The following is a 21,478-nucleotide window of genomic DNA, read 5'->3' on the forward strand; positions in this document are numbered from 1 at the left end:
CAACAAACCATAAATTATAAAAATGCGACAAACATCTGCTGAAGAGCGTGTGTTGCAAAAGCAATTTTATAAACCAAGCGCGGTGACGTTTGCCGGCGAGAGTTGCCTAGCTAGCTCGCCGGCGTATAATCCCCGGGCACACGCATTCACTCACACACGGAGTCGAATGTTTGGGTCCGGGCTAGTCGCCGGCAACTGTCACCGCGGAGCAATGAACTCCATCGCTCTGCCTCGCTTCAACTGCCAATCAATACGTCATCGGGGCAACAACCTCGCCGAGCGATCGTTCACCGACGATCGATCCGTTGGTTCGATCTTTTTCGAAAACCTCCAATCCGGGTCGTCGGTGGCGGTCCCTCGGCGGGGTATAAAAGCTGGACGACTTCGTCTGTTCACAATCATCGCAAGTATTTAATACCGCTGCCGTTCCAGCGTGTTATCACTATCGTCGCTTTTGCAAGGTTTCGCGCCTTTTACATTTCACGATTCGGTGCTCCCGAACGTGGATACTCTCACAGCGAGCTACGCTGACTTTTATCGTTTGAGAAGCATTGTACTATTTTATTGATTGTTGGACATTATACGGATTGTTGGTTTGAAATCTGTACCCTTACTATCCCTCCACTGAAGTCAAACGAAACAGCGTGAAATTATCATTTTGCATTATACAAATGGAAAAAGTCTTAGTGATAACAGAAATGTTTAACAAAAGTAGAAGTACTATACAATATCTGCGACCAACTCTAAAATTCGGCAGAGAGTCACAAACGGTATGGAGGTGTGTGTCAGCAAGTGATGTAGAAAATTTGGTTTTTATTGATGGTAAAATGAACGAACTCGAAAAAAAATCAGATTACGCAATATTTCTAATAAAAATGATTTAAGAAATGCACTGCAAAAGGAGTGGCAAAATATATCGCAAGAATTTTGCGAAAATTTGGTGAAATCTATTTCAAGACGATTAGAAACTGTACAATATTGCCGTGGTTGCCCTACAAAATATTAAAATAAAATTTATAGTATGTTTTATTAATAAAACATAAACTTTTACACACTGTACGATTTTTATTGACTGGCGATTTTGGTACTAGATTTAAAGAAGTGTAAAGGTATTTAAGGATAGGAGGATAGTGCGTGTATCTGGGTTACTTAGTACCCACACAGTAAGTTCTTTTAAAGTCTTTATTAATTAGCTGGCTCGCGAGGTTTACACTTGACTCTTATCGCTTACTGATCCTTGCCTGGCTGACTTCTAGTCACCTCGCTTCTTTCTCACCCACTTCTTTTTCCTGATTGGTTACCTAACCAATCAGGAATTTTGTCTTTAACCCGCCGCTAGTCCTTTGCGCCCTTGGCGCGCTTTTTGAAGGACTGCGGCTAATTATGGTGGGGGCGTATTGTCCGCTGTAGTGCATTTGGCAACGCCGCGGATTTTCCTCCAGGTCCGGTACTTGAGACATGTGGCCTGGGCCTCTGGGCCCGTACGCGGACCTTTCGGCAACCCTTGGTTTATGACCTGGCAAATTGCTATTGAGACCGTTGGTGAAAGTTTCTACGAAAACATGCACTGTTAGATTTACTAAACATTAAACAGACTAAAACGGTTTTCTCAAAAATAGCTTTGCTAGCGCGCACGTCATAAACCGTGTTGGTCGTCCGTGCGGCAAATGCTTGCTTCTGCACTACAGCTGGTCGCCACAGAAGTTTATTTTATGTACTACGAAAAAAATATTTATTATGTTGTCGATACACTTTCATTAAGTACATCTTGCAATATTTATCCCAACCCTTATTTTACCTGACATATTTATTTACAACATTTTATAGACGAAAATGTTTCTCTGACAGGAGTGTACGATTTTAAGTGACAATCACTGTACAGTGGTAAAGCGTAAGAAAAATACATACAGTGCAAACAAAGAATGTTTATTCTAAAATTACATACTGCAAAACGCTGGTACAAAGTATATAAGTACACCTTTCTGAGGTGTCACTGTAGGTGCCACCCGACCTCCCAACCAGGGCGCCGTCACCCCGGCAGCGCCAGAACATACGGGAATGGAAGTGGAGACTGGCGAAGCGCCCGAGAAGACAACGGAAAAAGCACTGATGGCGGGGGCGAGCCTGGGAGAGGCCAATAAATGGCGGGCCATCGCATCCTGCAGGGGAATTTCAACCACTAGCGCGGGGCCTGCGACATGCTGCAGCAGGCCATGCGCGAGTGACAGGGAGGTCTGGCGGTAGTCGCTGAGCCATACGCGGCAGACGAGCGCTGGCTTGGCGATGACAACGTCCTGGTGGCCATTCTGTGGGGCGGCGCACCTGGCTCCACTGCTTGCAACTTGGTCGAGCGTGGGGCCGGGTACGTCGCAGTACAGTGGAGGGAGCTGGCGGTGATAGGGTGCTACGCCCTGCCGCGCCTGAATTTGAGGCAGTTCGTGGAACTCGTGGAAGGGGTGGACGGCGGAGGCAGAGCTACGACTGCTGAACAGTGGCTCGGCGCCTACGTGTGTGCGGCAGCAGGGGACGTCGATAGTGGATCTAAGCTGGGCAACCTCTGCTGCCGTGCGGCGTGTGACGGGGTGGAGGGTGGCGGAGGAGGTGGCCACCCTAAGTGATCACCTCTATATATTTATAGACATATCTGTCACCCCGGGGCCCCGTCCCCGTCGCCGAAGGGCCCTGTCACCGCGGTAGGCGGTGAAGGACATGGACGATAGCGCCCTGGCGGCGGCCGTCTGTGTCATGGCCTGGGTCGCAGATACCAGACTCGGGCCCGTCGACGCTGGGGAGCGCGCGGAATGGTTCAGGGAACACATGACGGCCGTTTGCGATGTCGCTATGCCCCGATCCCGTGCGAGACGAGACAAAGACGACGGCGTTGTACAGGGCCTACCGTGAAGCGACGGTGGCCCTGTAGCGAGCCGACAAGGACGCCAAGTCCCGGGCATGGAAAGAGCTCCTCGGCTCTCTAGACCGGGATCCCTAGGGGCGCCCCTACCGGCTGATGATGGGTAGACTGCGCCCCTGGACGCTCCCGGTCACGGAGGGCCTCGAACCCCGGGTCCTGGACCGGGTCGTCGACACCCCTCCGGGGAGCGGGGTGCGACCCGGTCCACGGGAAGAAGCCGTCGAATGGACCGCTGACCTGGGGTTCACGGAGGAGGAGTTAGCCGGGGCGGTGGGACGAATGGCGGCCAGGAAAACCGCTCCTGCCCCGGACGGGATCCCCGGCAAAGCCTGGGCCTTGGCGTTGGGCGTCCTCGGAGACCCTGTCAGGCGACTGTTCGACAGCTGCCTGCAGAGCGGCGAATTCCCCCCACTGTGGAAGAGAGGAAGGCTGGTTCTCCTCGGTAAGGAGGGCAAGCCCGCGGACAGTCCCTCCGCGTACACGCCAATCTGTCTACTCGACGAGGCGGGCAAGCTTTTCGAACGTGTGGTGGCAGCACGCCTCGTCGCACACCTGTCCCGGGTGGGGCCCGACCTGAGCGACGCGCAATTCGGGTTCCGGGGGGGGGAGGGGCGGTCGACTATCGATGTCGTTATGCGGGTCCGGGCCCTCTCAGACGCGTCGGTCTCCCGGGGTGAAGTGGAGCTGGCGGTGTCTCTGAACATCGTCAACGCCTTCAACTCCCTGCCCTGGGGGACGATCAGGGAGGCTCTCGTCTTCCACGATGTGCCTCCCTATCTGAGACGGATCGTCGGGTCCTATCTCGGAGGCAGGTGCCTGGAGTTCACCGGAAAATGCGGAAGTAGAAGGTCGCCCTGCGCGGGGTCCCGCAGGGGTCGGTGTTGGGGCCACTCCTGTGGGACCTCGTGTACGATGCGGTACTGCGGGTGGCCCTCCCTCCTGGCGTCAACGTCACGTGTTACGCGGACGACACGCTGGTGCTGGCGACCGGGAGCAAGCTGGAGGGAACCATGCGAATGGCCGAGCTCGGGGTGGCATGCGTCGTTGCCGGCATCCGGAGACTGGAGCTGCAGGTGGCCCCTCATAAGACTGAGGCCATGTGGTGCTATGGGCCTCGGCGGAGGGAGCCGCCCCGGTCCTGGATGCGGGTGGGGGACGCCTACGTGAGGGTGGGCTCAGAGATGCGCTACCTTGGACTCACCCTCGATTCTCGCTATCACTTCGGGACGCATTTCGACCGTCTGGTCCCCCGAGCACTTTACGTGGGCGTCGTGCGGAGTATGGTGTTATACGGAGCACCCGTGTGGGCGCGCGACCTGGTCGCCGGCCGGCGGAGCAAGATGAAACTCCGCCGGATTGAGCGGTAGGTGGCGATCAAAGTTGCGCGCGGATACCGCACGACGGCTCTGGCGGGGGTGGTTCCGTTTGACCTCCTAACGGAGGGAGATACTCACGTCTACGAGCGTGTCCAGCGACTCCGCCGGAGGGGGGTCCTCCCGCCGGAGCTAGCGGTCGAGAAGGGGGCCCTGAGGCGGCGTGACCAGCGGCGCGCTATCGAGGCATGGGAGGACAGACGCCGAAAGCGCGCCGTGGCAGCGATCCTGCCGGTCTTCGAGGAGTGGATCGGCAGGATGCGGCGTAGGCTAACCTACTGTCTGGCGCAGATCGTCACTGGACATGGTTGCTTCGGTGACTTTCTGTGCCGGATAGGGCGGGAGGTGGCGGCGCAGTGTCGGCACTACTGTGACGGAGAGGAGGACACGGCGCAACACACTCTTGAAGAGTGTCCCGGCTTATCCGGGCAGCGCCGTATCCTCCAATCCGTGATATGATAGGACCTCACCCTGCCAGCCGTCGTGAGAGAGATTCTGGCAAGCGAGAGGGTCAGGGACCGCTCTGAGTCTCTCCGAAGGGCAATGAGGGGGCGGAGAGCCGGGCTACGCACCCGGCGATGACCCGCCCCCTTAGCTGCGCTGTAAGGAGACGGCACTGGCGTCTTGCACTATCGCCCCTCAGCGAAGGGGGATCCCTCTGCACGGATAACTCGCTGCAGGGGATCCCCCGGAACCGTGGGGAGTTCGAGCGGGGGTTCGACTCGGGTCTGCGCCGGGGTCCTGCAATCCAGGCTTCCCAAAGACTTAAAGCTTATTATTTACAAAGTTTGCATTCGCCCTGTTCTTACCTATGCAGCTCAAGTGTGGCATGTTGCAGCTCCCACTCACATTATGAGCTTATAAAGAATCCAAAATAAAGCTCTAAAACTCATATTAAACCTACCTCCTGACCACTCTACTGCCGATATACACCTTCGAACCAAAATTCCACTACTAAAAGTAATAATCAACTCTTTGCTAAACAAGTACCATCCTAATTCACATACAAATCCTCTTATCCGAAATACTATGTTATATAATAAAAACCTTCTACCATATACACCCATGATCAGATTCCCTTTAGATCAATAATATATCATCATCGAACCATATCCACACCCCCTCCCGCAACTAACTCAGTCACGGGGCCTACTATCACAGATTATATACCTTACTAATGACATACCGTTTAGATTGTATTTTTACAGGACAACTACTTATGCTTAAGCTTATTGCACAGCTTTATATTCACCAAGGCATGACTGACTTGCATGGCTTGATCCTGTCGGTGCTTGGGCACCTTGTTCGCCGAGAAGGTTTTTTGAAATTTTTCCTGCTTACCTTACTTATTTAGCCATCAGCTATCGATAATAATTATGTACGCTAATATTTTATTTTTCTTGTAGAGTGTAAGGAACCGCTTTTATTCCAGGGAACTCTCAGCACCCCTTCTGCTTCAACTCCCAGACGTACGTCTGATAAAAAAAAAAAAGAAAGAAAAAGGGAAGTTTAGTTTACGTTTTAAAATCTAAGGAACCACACTACATCACTCTGTAGCAACATTGTTATAATTAAAGTACTTTAAACAATCTCCGGAGTTACATCGACGACAGAGGACGAGTCAAAAGTATAAGAACAGACGAAACTTTGACGGCCTCAACAATGTAAACACATGGCTCGAATTCAATTGTGGGCTTGTGTCAGTGGTTCGTGCCGCGGCCAGGATCGAACGTGATTTTTTCAGGAGACTCTTCTGTTGACGTAACCAAAGCTTTAACTCACGCTAGACTTTTCGGCAAAACTGAAAACCTTATACGCACTTTTCGCACATTTCGCTTAACCTAATCTTTTTCTTTTCGATTTTTGAAAATTGTTTTGCCACTAATTTTTCAGAGCATCAATGAAGAGCATCAATCCAACTTAAGATTTCCTTCTGACATGTTTATAACAGTAGTATTACTCCGAGTCGAGATTGATCCGACGCACAGAGGGACGAGCAAATAGGATGGTAGACATTCGCATCAGGGTTTTCTGTTTAACTGGAAACGGTGGAATATCTCATGAAGGATTGAAGTTGTGAAAAAAATGTTCTTACAGAAGTTGTTCAGTACATTGGGGGACATTATGTGGTCCAAATAATTTTTCAGTAGATGTAGTAGTGGGGGAGATATTGAAGTTAAATTAATTTTTTTAAATGGTACTCTGTATTTTTTTTATTCATAATATGGTAGCGTTTGTTGAGACGAATTCAATGATGTGCCACACGAAGTCACTTCCTTTTATGAAAAACCGTAAATTATTGAAGATTCTACTATGTAATACAAGTTCTCCACAATTTTACAACTTTCCGATTTACGTTATTCTATTCATCCAGGGGAAAAAATCAAAAATGATCTTATCTCTATATAAAAGTGGTTATCTTGTGAAGTAGAATGAAGCGAAAAAAAAAGGTTTTTAACAAAATGGCAGTCACATAAAACAGCAATTCATTAGATTTGTAACTTCTTTAGACGATAAAAAAAAAGAAGGTATTGTCGATATTGACATAATTTTTGTTCACAAGATAAAGAGACGTCTATTTTATATGATCATGAACTTCAAGCACTAGATGCGAGGTTCTAATGGGTGCAATATTGCGAATTAAATTAATATTTCTGAAAAAAGCTACAAAAAGCAAAAAGTACTTGCAAGATTGCAATCTATACAGTTTATAGAAAATAATGGTGAAATTTTTTTTGGACGATCTTAGGCGATTTGCGTAATTAAAAAAACCTTTCATGAAATTTACAATGATGTGCAACGAAGCTCCGTTTTGCATTTCAATTTTTTTTTTCGTCAATTTTGGAATTATTACAACTGTTAGGGCTTGCGGTTGATCTTTCGATCGTTCAAGCGTTACCGGTTTTTACACGTGTGTGCCGACTAATGGTCTAAGGCAGAGGCGCTTTAACTTCTTGCTCACGAGCAAATTTCCTCTCCCAAGGTTCCCCCACTATGCGGTACGAACACGCAGAATGTATATCATAAACCAACGGCAGTCGCTGGAGTTGTGGTGGGAGGATTCCTCGCGTCCTCCTCTCGCCGCGCCGCAACTCAAGCGAGACCATCTCAGTCGCATAGTGGGGGAATCTCGGGAGGGGAAATTTGCTCGTGAACAAGAAGTTAAGCGCCTCTGGTCTAAGGCTACGAAGGACCAGTTTCTTGGTTGAAACACTAAGTTTTATTTTGCGTTCTATGTTCTAAACTAATTCGAGGTCTAGAGTCTACTCTGCGAGCTGCAAAGTCTTTCTCCCGGAGTCTCCGCGGTTTCCCTCGACAAAGACTCCCACTTTTCTAAAAACACCCTGATTGGTGAATTTTCCTTTTTTAAAATCACCAATCAGTTTACTCCGGTACATCGCAACCTCCCTCCATTTTGTCCTTAGCGCGTTATCTTAGGGTGGGGTGAACAATGACCGGAGAAAGTGTTCGGCGGACGGATGCATGGGAATCCCGTGGAATCTCCGCTTCTCTAGACTTTGTTAAAGTCAAGTGGCCCATCAACGTTGGCAAAAGTCGTGGGCCACTTTTCTATTTTTCCTTTCAGAGACTCCAGGATTTATGGCAGGGTCTGGTCCTAGGGATTAAGTGTCGCAGGCAACGCAATAAACACTTATGGTGTTTTGAGGAAACGATATTTGCCTACGACGGCGACCACTTGACTCGCTGCCATAAATCCGGCTACAGGATACGCCTTAACAACTGCAACATTATGGACTGCACACATACTTGAAGGTAAAGATGTAAAATAGAGACACTAGATAACAAATTAGAAAAAAATATATTTTAGGAAGGCATCTGGAATTACTAGAGCCACAAAATGGAAAAATACTGTTGAACATAATAATGAAATACTAATAGTTTCTTGTCAATACAATGAAATTGTCAAATTCAAAATTTTATATTTCGTCCCAATGTCCAACGTTACTATAACGACGTCCCACTGTGCAGTGCAGCGCTCGAGGTGCGCGTAAGTAGTACAGAGTCCACTGTCCGAGAGTTAATGCGGAGTCCATACTGATGTTCGGGAGCAATTCACGATCACATCGCGAACCACGTTCGCCGGCAGTGTAGACATTTTTGTGAGAAGTGAACTCGTTAGCCAAGTCCAAAGTGAATACGATGCTGTTTCTGTTCGCAAAACATTGGGGAACATATCTTGCCAGTGTGGACTCCCCATAAAGAACTTTAATATCATTTTTTAAAAGAATGGTTGAGTTGCGACCCATGATTCCTTTTACACTATTTATCCTCGCAACAAGTAGAATACGTTGCAAACAAAAAAAAATTTAACCTTGAATTTTAATGTAAAGGACAATTTTGCACGTGCTCTTTTTTACAAATGTTCACCAATCCAAAGGTGTAGTGTCACGGTGGTCTTTACACGACCTTTTTATACACCCTATACATCAATTTATTAATATACATACTGTAACAATATAAAATGTATTAAACGTTTGGGAATCATATTTAAAACTTACGATTCTTTTAATACAATATTACATAATAATTTGCAAATTGTCAAACTTTTTATACGTAAATTTCTTCCGATTTTGTATAAGGTCTAATTTGCAATAGCACATGGCGTTTCTCCAAAGCGTTTTAACGAAACGTTACGAATCAGCCGAGTGAATGAGATCTATTTTAATGTTTTTGCATTTAATTAAGCTTTTATAACGCACAACACGAAAATCAAAAACGATCAAGCGTTTGTTTATCGTTTAATTACCTTGTGAATATGAGTAATTCTACTTTTGTTCTGGATAATGGTGCCTATACGACAAAAGTAGGGTTAGCTTCTGACAACCCAAAGTAAGTGTAACGATAGAATATAATTAATTTATAAGAAAAAACAATACAGTTGTTGATCTGTTCATTTACAGATTAGTTCCTAATTGCATAATGAAAGCAAAAAGCGAACGAAGAAGACCTTTCGTAGGAACTGTTTGGGATTATATATTTTCAAAGGAATGCTGTCCTGTAAACTTGAACCAACTTTCTGTAATTGTGACTGAACCTTTATTTAATTTCTCAACCGTTCAAGAAGCCATGACAGAAATATTTTTTGAGGAATACGAATGTCAAAGTCTCTTGAGAATCAATACCTCCACTCTCTCTTGTTATCAGTACAAAACAGAAAATCCTAATACAAAGTGCTGTATTGTAGTTGATAGTGGTTATAGCTTTACTCATATAGTACCATACGTAAATGACACTAAAATTAGAGAAGGTATTAGACGCATAGACGTGGGGGGAAAGCTTCTTACAAATCATCTTAAAGAAATTATATCCTATAGGCAACTTCATGTCATGGATGAGACTTATGTAATAAATCAAGTGAAAGAGGATTCCTGTTTTGTTTCTCAAGAATTTTTCAAGGACATGGAAACTGCCAAAAATAAATTAGAAAACAATCCCATAGTTAAAGATTATGTTTTACCAGATTACACAACATTAAGACGTGGTTTCCTAAAAAGTCCAGAACCTCCTAATGAACAGCAAACTTTACGTTTGAGCAATGAAAGATTTGCTATACCTGAAATTCTGTTTTTTCCTTCGGATGTTGGTATTCGTCAAATGGGTATTCCAGAAACAATAATGGATTGCTTAAAAGCATGTGACGAAGAAACGTGGCCGCATCTTTTGTCTAATATCATTCTTACTGGGGGTAACGCGAAATTTCCTGGATTTCAAGAAAGAGTTTACAAGGAAGTTAGAAGCTTAGCACCCGCAGAATATGCGATAAATGTCCATTTACCAGAAAAGTAACAAACATTTTAATTCTTAATTGATATTAAAAATTCGAATGTATACGCAACTATTGGTTACCTTATTTTCAGCCCAATCACGTACGCATGGCACGGTGGTAAAACGCTTTCGAAAGATCCAATATTTTCAAGTCTTCTAGTAACTAGAGAAGATTACGAAGAAGAAGGGCAAAACCTTTGTTTCGAACGTTTCGATGTTTAACTTGAATAAAGTTGTCTTATTAACCAACTCATATATACTTGTACCATACAGCCTATAATAACGCGACATATATGTATATTATATTTTCTTCTTCTTTTTCAAATCAATCATTTGTAACAAACATAGTAGGTAAAATATCCGAAAAGTATATTTAAAATAATAAGCAATTTATAACAGGTGAAAATAGAAATAATATAAATGGAATGCATATAAGAAACAATACCAATATGACCATTATAAATAGGTAAAATTTAAATAGATTTCATCTGTGCCATTAATTCCTCTAAACTAGCATCAGACTCGGACGGAATTTGATTGTCTTGTGAATCAGTTGCGGGCGACGGTACGCTATATGCTCTTTTCGTAGATATTGACGATAAATATTCATTTTCATCCGTTTGTTGATCTCGTTCGTCGACAAGACAAATTCCTACAATGAAATGTAGTTGGATAGATCGTTCATTATACTTACAATATTTTATTTTTATTTAATATTACTTACCCCACTCATTATCTTCATGTAGCGGCTTATCTTCAACTATTTCTTCTGTCTTTTGTTCTGGTTTTGGTTTTAATGCATATTCTTGCTGACGTTTTCTGCAGTAACTATCTTCACAATTTGGGTTTGGTCTTAATGTCATTTTAGGGAAAAAATCTTGCATGGCATTATAACCCAAATAGTACGACACATCTCCAAAGTTTAAAAGATACTTTAACGTGTTTTGAACTAAAAATCCTGCTACAATTCCCATAGTTGTTGGTAAAGATGCTGCACAAACGCCATCTCGTTTTAATGTTTTTTCATCTATGTTTTCTGCTACTACCAATGGAGGAGCACACTGGAAATGAAATAGACTCACAAGAACAAGCTTTCATATTTGCATTTTGTTTTTGACTTTGCCTTTACTCACAGCAAAACAAGCAGTTTCTCCAGGAATAATAAATTGAATATGACCAGAAACAGCATTTTCAGAAACTCCACTTTCAAACCACTTCTGATTGAGTTCATTACAAGCAGTATTAATTGCCATTCGTGCTTCAAAATTATCCACACAACTTAATACTAAATCTACAGGTCCTTTGTTTAAACTTGCAGTGCTAGAAATCAATTTTAATAGAGCTTAGTTATCTCTAACTATAATCTTTCAAGACTCATTCTTATATAGGTACCTTATGGTGTTCATGTAATCTTCAAAATGATCCATTGTAGTAATGTTATAATTGTGGATTTCAATTTTAACATCAGGATTTATATAATGTAATGTTTTTGCTGCAGCTTCTACTTTACTTTGACCAGCTTGATATGGTTGAAAGAAAAGTCTATTCATATTTGCCATTTCTACTTTATCATAGTCAAATAGAATTAACTAAAATCCGTATAGATTGTTACTTAAAGAATTCAAATTTCTTGACCCTTTAATAAATTCTATAATTGCTACCTTGCCAATTCCACATCTTGTTAACATTTCTGCAGTCACACTACCAACTCCACCTACACCAACTATAGCAATTGTTAGCTCTTGTATCCTTTCATAATTATCCACTATGCCCATACGTTTTAATGCCATTAATCGGCTAATCAAAGGACAAAAATAACATAAATATTTTATATTTTTAGTTTAAGTATAAAATAATTGAACTAAAAATTATTCAATATCATAAAGAAGTTCATATAAGCCAATATTACCTGTATGGATTTGAATCAACCACTTCACTTGACATATGTCCTATCTTTTCTCTCGTTATTAATGTATTTTTACGTTGTTCGAGTAATTTATTTTCGATATCTTTGATGCTCTGTTTTGTCCCCTTGATTGTATCCATTTTTGAAAATAAAAATAAATTTAGAAGAAATGTCATAGATTGTGTACAAGGTACGATGACTGCACCTATGTCACGCCAACCATTCGTAGCTGCTTATACGTTACAATAAATAACTAAACTTTCATATACATAGTATACTGACAAATAAGTACTTCTAATTTTTAATACAAAATTATTAATTCGATAATTAATTATATATGCTTCTCATTCAATTTTTAGAACTTTTTACTATAATTATACAATTAGAAACATAACCTTTGACTTTTTATTTGATTTACCCTAAAACAGCATATACAACATAAAATAAAAAAAAATGTTTAACAATGTTCTTTCCAAAATTGGTCTTATTATAAGTCTTAGTTTTATTTTTAAAGTGTATTATATGTATTTTAACAATTATAGTTATGAAGATGATGATGTAGAATAAAAAAAATATTTTAAAATGATGTTGAATTTTGGTAAACAAAAGAAGCTGAATAATTGGATTTTTTTTTTAATACAAATGAAATTGTATTTGCTTCTTTTTTCAATTAATTCTATACAGAACTATTTAGTATTGTTACAACGTTTCTTTTTGTTGTAAATCATACATATTATTGTTACACTGTATATACGCACGTGTTTCGTATTCGCATGAAGGAAAAATTCGTAACTTTTCACAATTTTTCATTTAGCCATCGTATCGCTAAACTTTAAAAGTAAACATTGCAAAAATATTAAAAACATGTGGTCACGTGATACAGGGTAGGTTCGTTTTTTTTAATGCTTTTATGATCAATGACAGATATAAAGCAAAGTTGTTCCGTGCACTTTGGCTAATTTTATTGTCATACCTCAACCACGTTAAAATAGTTTGTTTTACAGTACCCCGTTTTCTATTTAAAAAAAAAAAAAAAAAGAAATTAAAATGCTTTCAAAGTAGAAGAAAGAAACAGAACAACGAGAAAGTCTGTAAACAATTTCGCTTTATCGCTTTGGCATTATTATGAGAGAATATAAAATTCGAATGTACATTTTCTGTATGTTGAAAACTTGGGTGCACTTTCTTCTTTCAGGATATAGCCGTTCTCCAACAAAATGGGAGGAAAATATTAAAAAACTGGCCTATAATGTATGACAATGATAAAACACTTGTCCTAGTGGTATTAGTTTACACATTACATTATCTTTTCAAAATAGTGTGAAATCATAATGTTGCAAGACAAAATATCATCAAAGTTAGAATTTAGCATAATATATTAATTATATTAGTGACAATTCGTTATTTCAATTTTTTGTTTTTGTTGAAGTTCATTTGCAGATTTAAATAGTAATTATTCAATAGTTTTTTTTCCTATAAAACTAAACTAGATTATCGTAAACTTAACGTATGAACAGGGAGGGTTATCAAACTTGGACAAACAATTACATTTGCGCCGTTCTTGCCATGTGAAAATGACTTGAAATTATATACTTGTCGCATTCGAGCAATACGACGATTACAAGCAGAATAAATAAAATGTATTTATACTTGACTCGTACATAGAGTATTTCTTTTTTACATCTTTAATATCTATAGCGCAGTATCCACCTTACACACCTATGTACTCCTCTTTCCACTTATTTTCACTTATCTGTGTATATGTATATATGTATATATATATTTTTTATGCATTATTGAAAAATAAAATATACATATATATACATATAAAATCTTAAAATACATGATAATAAGGCAAAAACGGCGCAGTGATCATAAGAAGCGAGCATTACTATTTAGCCGATAATATTCAAGAGCGCACAACGCTCTGTGAATTTAAATTCACACTCCGCTTGATAGGGTACGCATTTATAATACGCTAACATTTATATGTGTATGTATGTATGTTTGTGTGTGTGTGTGTGTATATATACACATATATTGAATTGACCGTACTTTATGCGCAATTTATACGTATAGGAACTGACGAATTCTTTCGAAATAATACGAAAGGACATGATGTACAAGTGGAGTGTGCTCTATTCCTATACATTCTTTAAAAGTACGTTTCTCTCCCCTCTCTCTCGCTCTCTCCCCCTCTTTCTCACGAAGTAAATTTTTTTTTTTCAAATGTACATAATAAACTGGCTTACGTTCATATATAAATAATTACACATTCAATTTATAAGAAACACATTGGTAATGCTGTATATGAAACAATTCAGTCAATTTAATGACATTTTATCGACATTAAGTGTTTGACCGGCGCGTCAAGCATACAATGTACAGCAATACGAATGTTCTTTTTTTTTTATCGGCATGTGTTTTGTTCATGTACGTAGGCTTTTGCTGACGCCAAGTGTTTTAAGGTGCCTGTGAATTCTCGCTTCGATCAATGGAAATTAAATTACAAACTTCTACGGGTCAATATGAAATACACAAAAGAAAAATATTACCGTAGAAGTGTGGAAATAACAAGGGCTAAAATTTTAAACACGTCTTCGAAATTGTATTTTCATGATATCAACGATGCCATTACTAGTATCTTGGCAGCATTTATTACTGGATACACAGGTATTCACAGAGCACAAAGAGTACTTGGCTATAACAAACATTTTATTTAACTATCATTGTATCAGATATAAACGAACATTTTTATCATCGTTAAAAGTACTAAACCGAGCGGCCTAAGGTACATGTTAAGTGTGAGCACTTGTGTGCTATGTGTTTGTGTGTGTGTCGTGTACGCGCTTGTGTGGATGCAAATACACATGGTTTTTATTTTGCATCAACCTCATTATGATGTCTCGTATAATAATGGATGATCTTTCAAGTGACATAACATGATCTAATCGCGTTTTCATGCATTTACGAATTTCCCGCGACCGTGACATTAGCAGCAGCGTCAATGAAACACAATACAAATCATAGATTAAAAAAAGAAAAAAAATTAGAGCAAAGCAACATACAGCTTTAATGGTACATGTATACCGGCCAATATGGACGGAACATGTACTTTGATTTTATAGATTTTATCTTGATGTCCTAAATTTTCTTACGTTCCTGAATTATTTCCAGTACACTGAAGTCGTTATTTTTTAAACACGTCGGTTCTTTCTCATTTGGTGCCATGTAAGATTCAATCGTACACAGCAGATTGTTTTCATTACATCAAATACAAATTCTTTCAAATAGTACCCGGGATGATGAATAAGGAATGTCTAAAATGTAGAACTTTATATACCACGTCAGAATATAATTGCCATTTACATAAGAAGTGGTCCACCATTGTATGAAATATTTTTCTTCTTAATTTTGCAAGTTTAGGTGGAATGGAAGGATCAGTTTTTAGTACACAACGAGTCAAGAGTTGTAAACTGTATGTTAAGGATGTAACCGATGTGATGAATACTTCATCGCTTTCTGAGTCCCATTTCCAACTCGTCTCGCCACATTTCTCAGTCCGTTTACTCCATGTACCGGTACGCTGCTCACAGTCACGCCTAGGGATAGGATCAAGCCCCTTGCGCGAAGTATCGATACCTAAATGAGAATGTTTGATTCTTCGCACGCTCCTCATAAATACGCATGCAGACTAAAAAGATGCCTGTTTTGAAATCACTGAGCAATTCAAGTCCAGTTGTCGTTTAATACGGATCGACGAATTATGAATAACAAATATACTCCAAATATTAACAGATTTTGGAAACGGTGTACTATGCATCTGACACTCTTCCAAAATTATAAGATTTCGTTTGCAAGGTTATCTATTAGCCATTCTGTAGCATGTTACATATTATTGGTTATCACATTTTAATTTAGCCACAATCTTTGTAGGTATTTGTAAACAGTCTGATCCACGTTTAAATCTTGTAATTTTTATAGTATTCACCACTCGTTATGGAAGAATCAAACATTTTCTTCCAGGTATTACTACTGACGCGTGCGACCTTATCCTGTCACTAATATCGAGAAAAAATATGCATTCATCACATAATCTGCGAAGCATCGCGATAATCGATTCTGGATGCGACATTATAAGAGAAATTAATATTTTATACGTTTTAATCTAACTGTATATTAATTGATACTAAACGACATATAGACTTGAATCGTTTAAATATTTCAAATCAAACATTTGTTTAGTCGCATCTTTAGTCACATTATGGTCATCTGAAACGATCTTCTTATTTATTTGAAAAAAAGGGAGGAAAGGTAAAAAGCATACCAGTCGCGAAAATCCGAATTCCTAAAGTACAATGTACTGTGAAAAAGAAAATATACATTTCTTGGAAAAGAAGATCGTTTTATTTTTTAAGGGCCGACATTACTCTATTTTGTATGATTTGTTTTTTTCTTTTCTTTTTTATGTAATATGACTATAAATCGCATTGGTCATTCCATACACCTGATACTCCGCAAATAAAGAAGTATTATTGACAGATGTTTATATTTCGGCCACAATATGTGCTATTTCTTTCTTTCATTACTGAGGTGCCTGGAACGACCTTGCGTAAAGCGTAACATAGTTTTTTCCTTTAACTAATTCTCAATGGCAAAGATTTCCGATGGACACTTAATATTAGGGATTTATTTCAACATAAATGTGTTTCCACGCTCAACGTTTGAACACTTTATAAGAACAGTATCTACCATTGCGAATTAGTTAAATTTTACAATGCCGGATGATGTCAACAATTGATTTCATGCATTCAATTGAATGCTACCAGAACTACGTGTATTCGTACATTACAAACACGACGTGTTCGTACTTCCGGCATTCTTCCGCATATTTTTTTCTTTTGTTTTTATAAATATCGTAAAATAGAAGTTGCGAATTCGAATCAATACGAACTTCACGGATGTTCAATTGATGCGCATCGTATTCGAAGATGCGAATGAATATTCACGGCGTTCTCGTGGTCGATTCAGCAATACGTGAATGATATGATTAAATAATTATAAATTGGAAATTGAGGTGGTGACATTACCTGGGCCGTTACTCACCTACAGGTAACGAACCTGTTATGGGAGTAGGTGACGATGAAACCATGTTTAATCGACCTTGATCTTTTACTATTGGAACTAAAATGGACGAGAAAAGGAAATAAACGAGGAACTATCAATTTACCAAAGCTATTATCGAACGCATTTAGTAAGTAACTCATAACATAATGTTCGAACATTTCTCATTACTTACAAAAATAGGGATGCTCCATAGCTTCACGAGCAGTGAGTCTCTCGTAATGATCGTAGCGCAAAAGTTTGTCAAGGAAATCAAGGCTTTCGTGTGATACCAAGTGTTGATTCTCTGAATGCATAAATCGTTCCCAGCGTTTGCGTGAATGTCGGCCTAGAATATCATTGAAACGAGGATCCAAATCAATATGATACTTTTCAAGATATTCGAACAGTTCCTCAGTCCCAAGAACTTTCGCAATTCTAACTAGTTGGTCATAATTATCATGTCCATGGAAAAACGGTTCTTTCCTGAATATCATACTCGCAAGCATGCATCCAAGAGACCACATATCTAATGAATAATCATACATCTGTAATACAAAAGTAGTAATGCAATACCCATCAATCAAGTGATTATAATGTATCACTGGAGTAATGATTAATGAAATTAACGTTACAAACCTGATAATCTACAAGTAGTTCTGGACCTTTAAAATAACGCGAAGCTACTCGTACGTTGTATTCCTGACCAGGGTGATAAAACTCTGCTAGACCCCAATCGATTAACCGCAACTTTCGATTTTCATGATCTATCATAACATTGTGCGGTTTGACGTCCCTATGCATGATTCCCATACTATGGCAATAATCCAATGCCTAAACAGATAATAGAGAAAATATCGTCTTATATATCATTTACGTTTTTACATGTGTAATGTAGCCATAGATGCAAAATGGATCGAACACTATCGACACATTACTTACTTAAATATTCACGAGTCCGAAAATTTTAAAAATTTCTGAAACTAAGGATTCTTTTTATACCCTCTAACGAATGAAAAAGAAAGATTTTTTTATTTTTATAGGAAAATTCTACATCTTATTTTTGTTTACTATATTCTCAATTAGCCCCTTCTATGCTAAATATTTTTGAAATTATTAAATGTCATTGAAGTCTACCATTAAAACAAATAACTTATAAGAAACATAAATAGAGAGGAAAGAAACGTTTATACACAGGAATTCACAGCAGCTATAACAAATAAATTATTGAAATACCTAATATTCACATAGCATTGAAAGGGCTAAAAACATATTTGGTAGCAAAATGATTCAATTTTATACTAACAAAGTGACTTTAATGTTTTGTAATAATAGAATAGGTCATATCAAGTGTTCTTTTTCATCCAGAAGTATTAGTATTAACTAAAATTATATTATTAGTGATAAAAAGAAAAGAAAAACGACTTTATACAAATTAAATATTTTCGAACTCTTCCTTGAACCTATGATATGCACCTACATCTATCAAAATAATAATCTCGAAGGTTCACATTGGACTGATACTTGGTTCCATTGCACTTAACAATACACGCACTTTTAATAATTCGTAGAGGTAGTATCTTATGTCGTAGTCTGTTAGCGTCTGGTATAATTGCTTGAAATCTGTGTTGTTGACATGTTCAAATATCAGTGCCGGTGTCCTGGATACAGGATCTTTAACAACTGCTTGGAGTGTAATTATGTTGGTCCCACCTTTAAGGTTTTCTAAGATTTTAATCTCCCTTTTAATTTTCTTCTTTTTTACAGGCTAAAAATTAAAAGTAGATGAAAATTGAAATTTTTAGTCAGTACAATTAATTTATGAAAGTAACTTATATTTGTATACCTTTAAAATTTTTACAACACATTTTTCATTATTTGTGATATTGATAGCTTCAAATACTTCACTATATTTTCCTCTGCCTAATTTTCTCACTAACTGATAATCATCTTGTTGTCTACATAACAAACAATTAATTATGTTTCGGCAAAGTAAGAAAAAATATATGTGCAATATATAAGTACATACATGCATTATTCCTCTTTCATATCATGCACACATGTGCGCGCGCACACACACACACACACACACACTAAATTTACACTTACCCCCAATCAACAACATAGGATTCATAGTCCCAGTAATCTCTAGCTTTGTGTGAATTCACATCAGTATAAACTCGCGCTCTACTGGGTAGTGCCATTTTTTCTGGTAAATCACTACTACTATTTGTTTTGTGGATTGCTATTCTTTCACTGTTGTCTATTGAAAAATTACAAAAGCTAGTTAATTTATCTCCTCCACTCACCCAGTTATGAATGCGCGAGGATAAATATACACCTGAGCCATTAAAAAAAAAATTATATTAAAAAACAAACACAATTAAATGTGTTTTAGTTTAATGAAAAAATAAGACATTGGTTAATGTAGATATATATTAATCTTTCCTAAACATTAACTTACGTTTTTAGTTTAACTAAATCAAACATTATATATCAAAGACATTGGTATCTATTACAACAATTCAATATTGCATTTTTTATTTATTTATAATATTACAGTGCACTTATGATTAATTACAATAATGCAATATCTGATTATAAATGTTAATAGAACAACACCTACTCGATTCTTGTACATTTTTTATTTTACTTAAAAGATTACATTATGACAATGTATAATATACAAAAATTGAGTGTATTATTTAAATATATTAACACTGTATTCAATATAGTGAACATACTGCAAATTACTTGTATCAAGTAAAAATCAATATTACTGCATAATTAAAACAACAAACTAAGGAAAATACAAATATTTCATAAAATAATAATAACAATGTTAATTTCTTGCACGTACAAATAATGAAGAATATAATAAAATCTATTTATAAATACTTGAATGTGTTTGTTATTGAAAGCAATAATATTAAAGCAATAATATTTAAGTGAATGTAATTAGAAAAACCAGCTATATGGTTAGAAGAATCAAAACAACTTCAGCAAATTCATTATCTGGTATCAAATAATATAACAGAAGGCAAAAATGAATCTTAAAATAAGAGCCTAACAAACGTAAAAACGTGTTCACTGATTACAACGAATGAACTGCATATTCCTCAGATGTCTATTGATTGTGTGCTCACAGAACACTACCAGTTCATTTCTGTAATTTGCAGTTACGAATTAGCAAAAGAATACTTTTGTATATACAGCTATAATTTGCATGTAGAATAAATAGATATTTTTGTTAAAGAGCAAATATCTAGGTAAAAATTAATCTACTATCGCAACACGGATTAGAAACACGCACAAGCACAAGACACGAACACACATGTACGAGATAAATCACACGCCATCGCAATCAGGAAAGTAATGTTGACTTATTTTAGACTCACCTAATGCATTCCGGACCCGAATCTTGATTAAATTAACCGCAACAGATCTCTAAATTCGTTGTGAAATCGCGCAACCTGCTTACGGATTACGTGAGGCCGCGCAAACGCGTGAAACTCAAAGATTTTTGCGGGCGGCCGGCTTCTCAAACGAGCGAGGTCCAAGATGGCAGCCAACAACCCACCACAAACTTCAAATATATAGATTGAAATCTCCAACCTTCAACCGTCTCTTCAATGAAAGTTTATTACAAGTATTACTTTCTCAAAGTATCATCCTAATATTCAAATATATTATCTTTTACTTGAATTAAATTACATCTTGATATATATATGTATAATATACGTGTTTATCGTAAGTCTTATTTAGGTACATAAAATTTAAATATTAATTTCTTAAGATTTTCTATATATTTTTATGTTTATATAGTAATCAAATTCTGTTCCCGAAATATATTAAAATAGTAATTGCAAACATATTGCAAGAAATCATGTGTAAACTAACAATAGTTTGCGATAGAATTGTTATTTAGTGAAGAAATTTCGATTTCTATTGAGAAGACTATTTAATTAATAAGTGGGATCAAATCTATTTATTAAGTGCGTGGCTAGTGAAACTTTAGGAACACTTTATACATTGACCAATCAAAACAACTCTTTACAATAGTTAGTAATTTTCCGTTCGTTAAACAATCTTAAATTTGCAATATTTTAAAAATTAAAAGTGTCACAATAATATTAATTGGGTTATTATACAATTATATTAATCGTTCAATATTAAGGTAATTGGTTTTTTAGAATAAATTTGAAAGACGTATAAAAAGCTAACATTTTGAATAATTTTTTCAATTTATTACAACTGAAACGTAAAATTTACATAAATAAATTGCATTTATATTTGGAATATGGTGTTTATAGTCTTAAATAACGTTCCTGTTAAGTATTAAATGAGACGAAAATAAAAAAGGAGCTTTTATTTGAAATTTAATATAATTAGTATTTA

At 38.2% G+C, this 21,478-nt stretch overlaps 3 protein-coding genes across 3 annotated transcripts; 1 reads left to right on the forward strand and 2 right to left on the reverse strand.

Moving 5' to 3' along the window:
• The first annotated feature begins 8,824 nt into the window (after positions 1-8,824).
• On the forward strand, positions 8,825-10,354 carry LOC108574935 (actin-related protein 6). Its single transcript, XM_017937606.1, has 3 exons — positions 8,825-9,135; positions 9,207-10,088; positions 10,164-10,354. Exons 1-3 carry the CDS (start codon positions 9,062-9,064, stop codon positions 10,291-10,293), a joined length of 1,086 nt encoding a protein of 361 aa, XP_017793095.1. The 5' UTR covers positions 8,825-9,061; the 3' UTR covers positions 10,294-10,354.
• A 190-nt stretch (positions 10,355-10,544) lies between these two features.
• Positions 10,545-12,292, reverse strand: LOC108574875 (ubiquitin-like modifier-activating enzyme 5). Its single transcript, XM_017937524.1, has 6 exons — positions 11,981-12,292; positions 11,733-11,868; positions 11,464-11,660; positions 11,205-11,391; positions 10,796-11,132; positions 10,545-10,723 (listed from the first exon to the last, which is right to left on the reverse strand). The coding sequence occupies exons 1-6, from the start codon at positions 12,151-12,153 to the stop codon at positions 10,545-10,547; spliced, it is 1,209 nt and encodes a 402-aa protein (XP_017793013.1). The 5' UTR covers positions 12,154-12,292.
• Positions 12,293-13,880: 1,588 nt separating this feature from the next.
• LOC108574888 (casein kinase II subunit alpha) lies at positions 13,881-20,637 on the reverse strand. The gene is made up of 8 exons (XM_017937543.1): positions 20,479-20,637; positions 19,190-19,421; positions 18,927-19,038; positions 18,636-18,848; positions 17,720-17,914; positions 17,277-17,628; positions 17,084-17,161; positions 13,881-14,678 (listed from the first exon to the last, which is right to left on the reverse strand). The coding sequence occupies exons 2-8, from the start codon at positions 19,282-19,284 to the stop codon at positions 14,566-14,568; spliced, it is 1,158 nt and encodes a 385-aa protein (XP_017793032.1). The 5' UTR covers positions 19,285-19,421; positions 20,479-20,637; the 3' UTR covers positions 13,881-14,565.
• Between the last annotated feature and the right edge of the window lie 841 nt (positions 20,638-21,478).

This window comes from Habropoda laboriosa, unplaced genomic scaffold, assembly GCF_001263275.1.
Source record: "Habropoda laboriosa isolate 0110345459 unplaced genomic scaffold, ASM126327v1 scaffold210, whole genome shotgun sequence".
NCBI lineage: Eukaryota > Metazoa > Arthropoda > Insecta > Hymenoptera > Apidae > Habropoda > Habropoda laboriosa.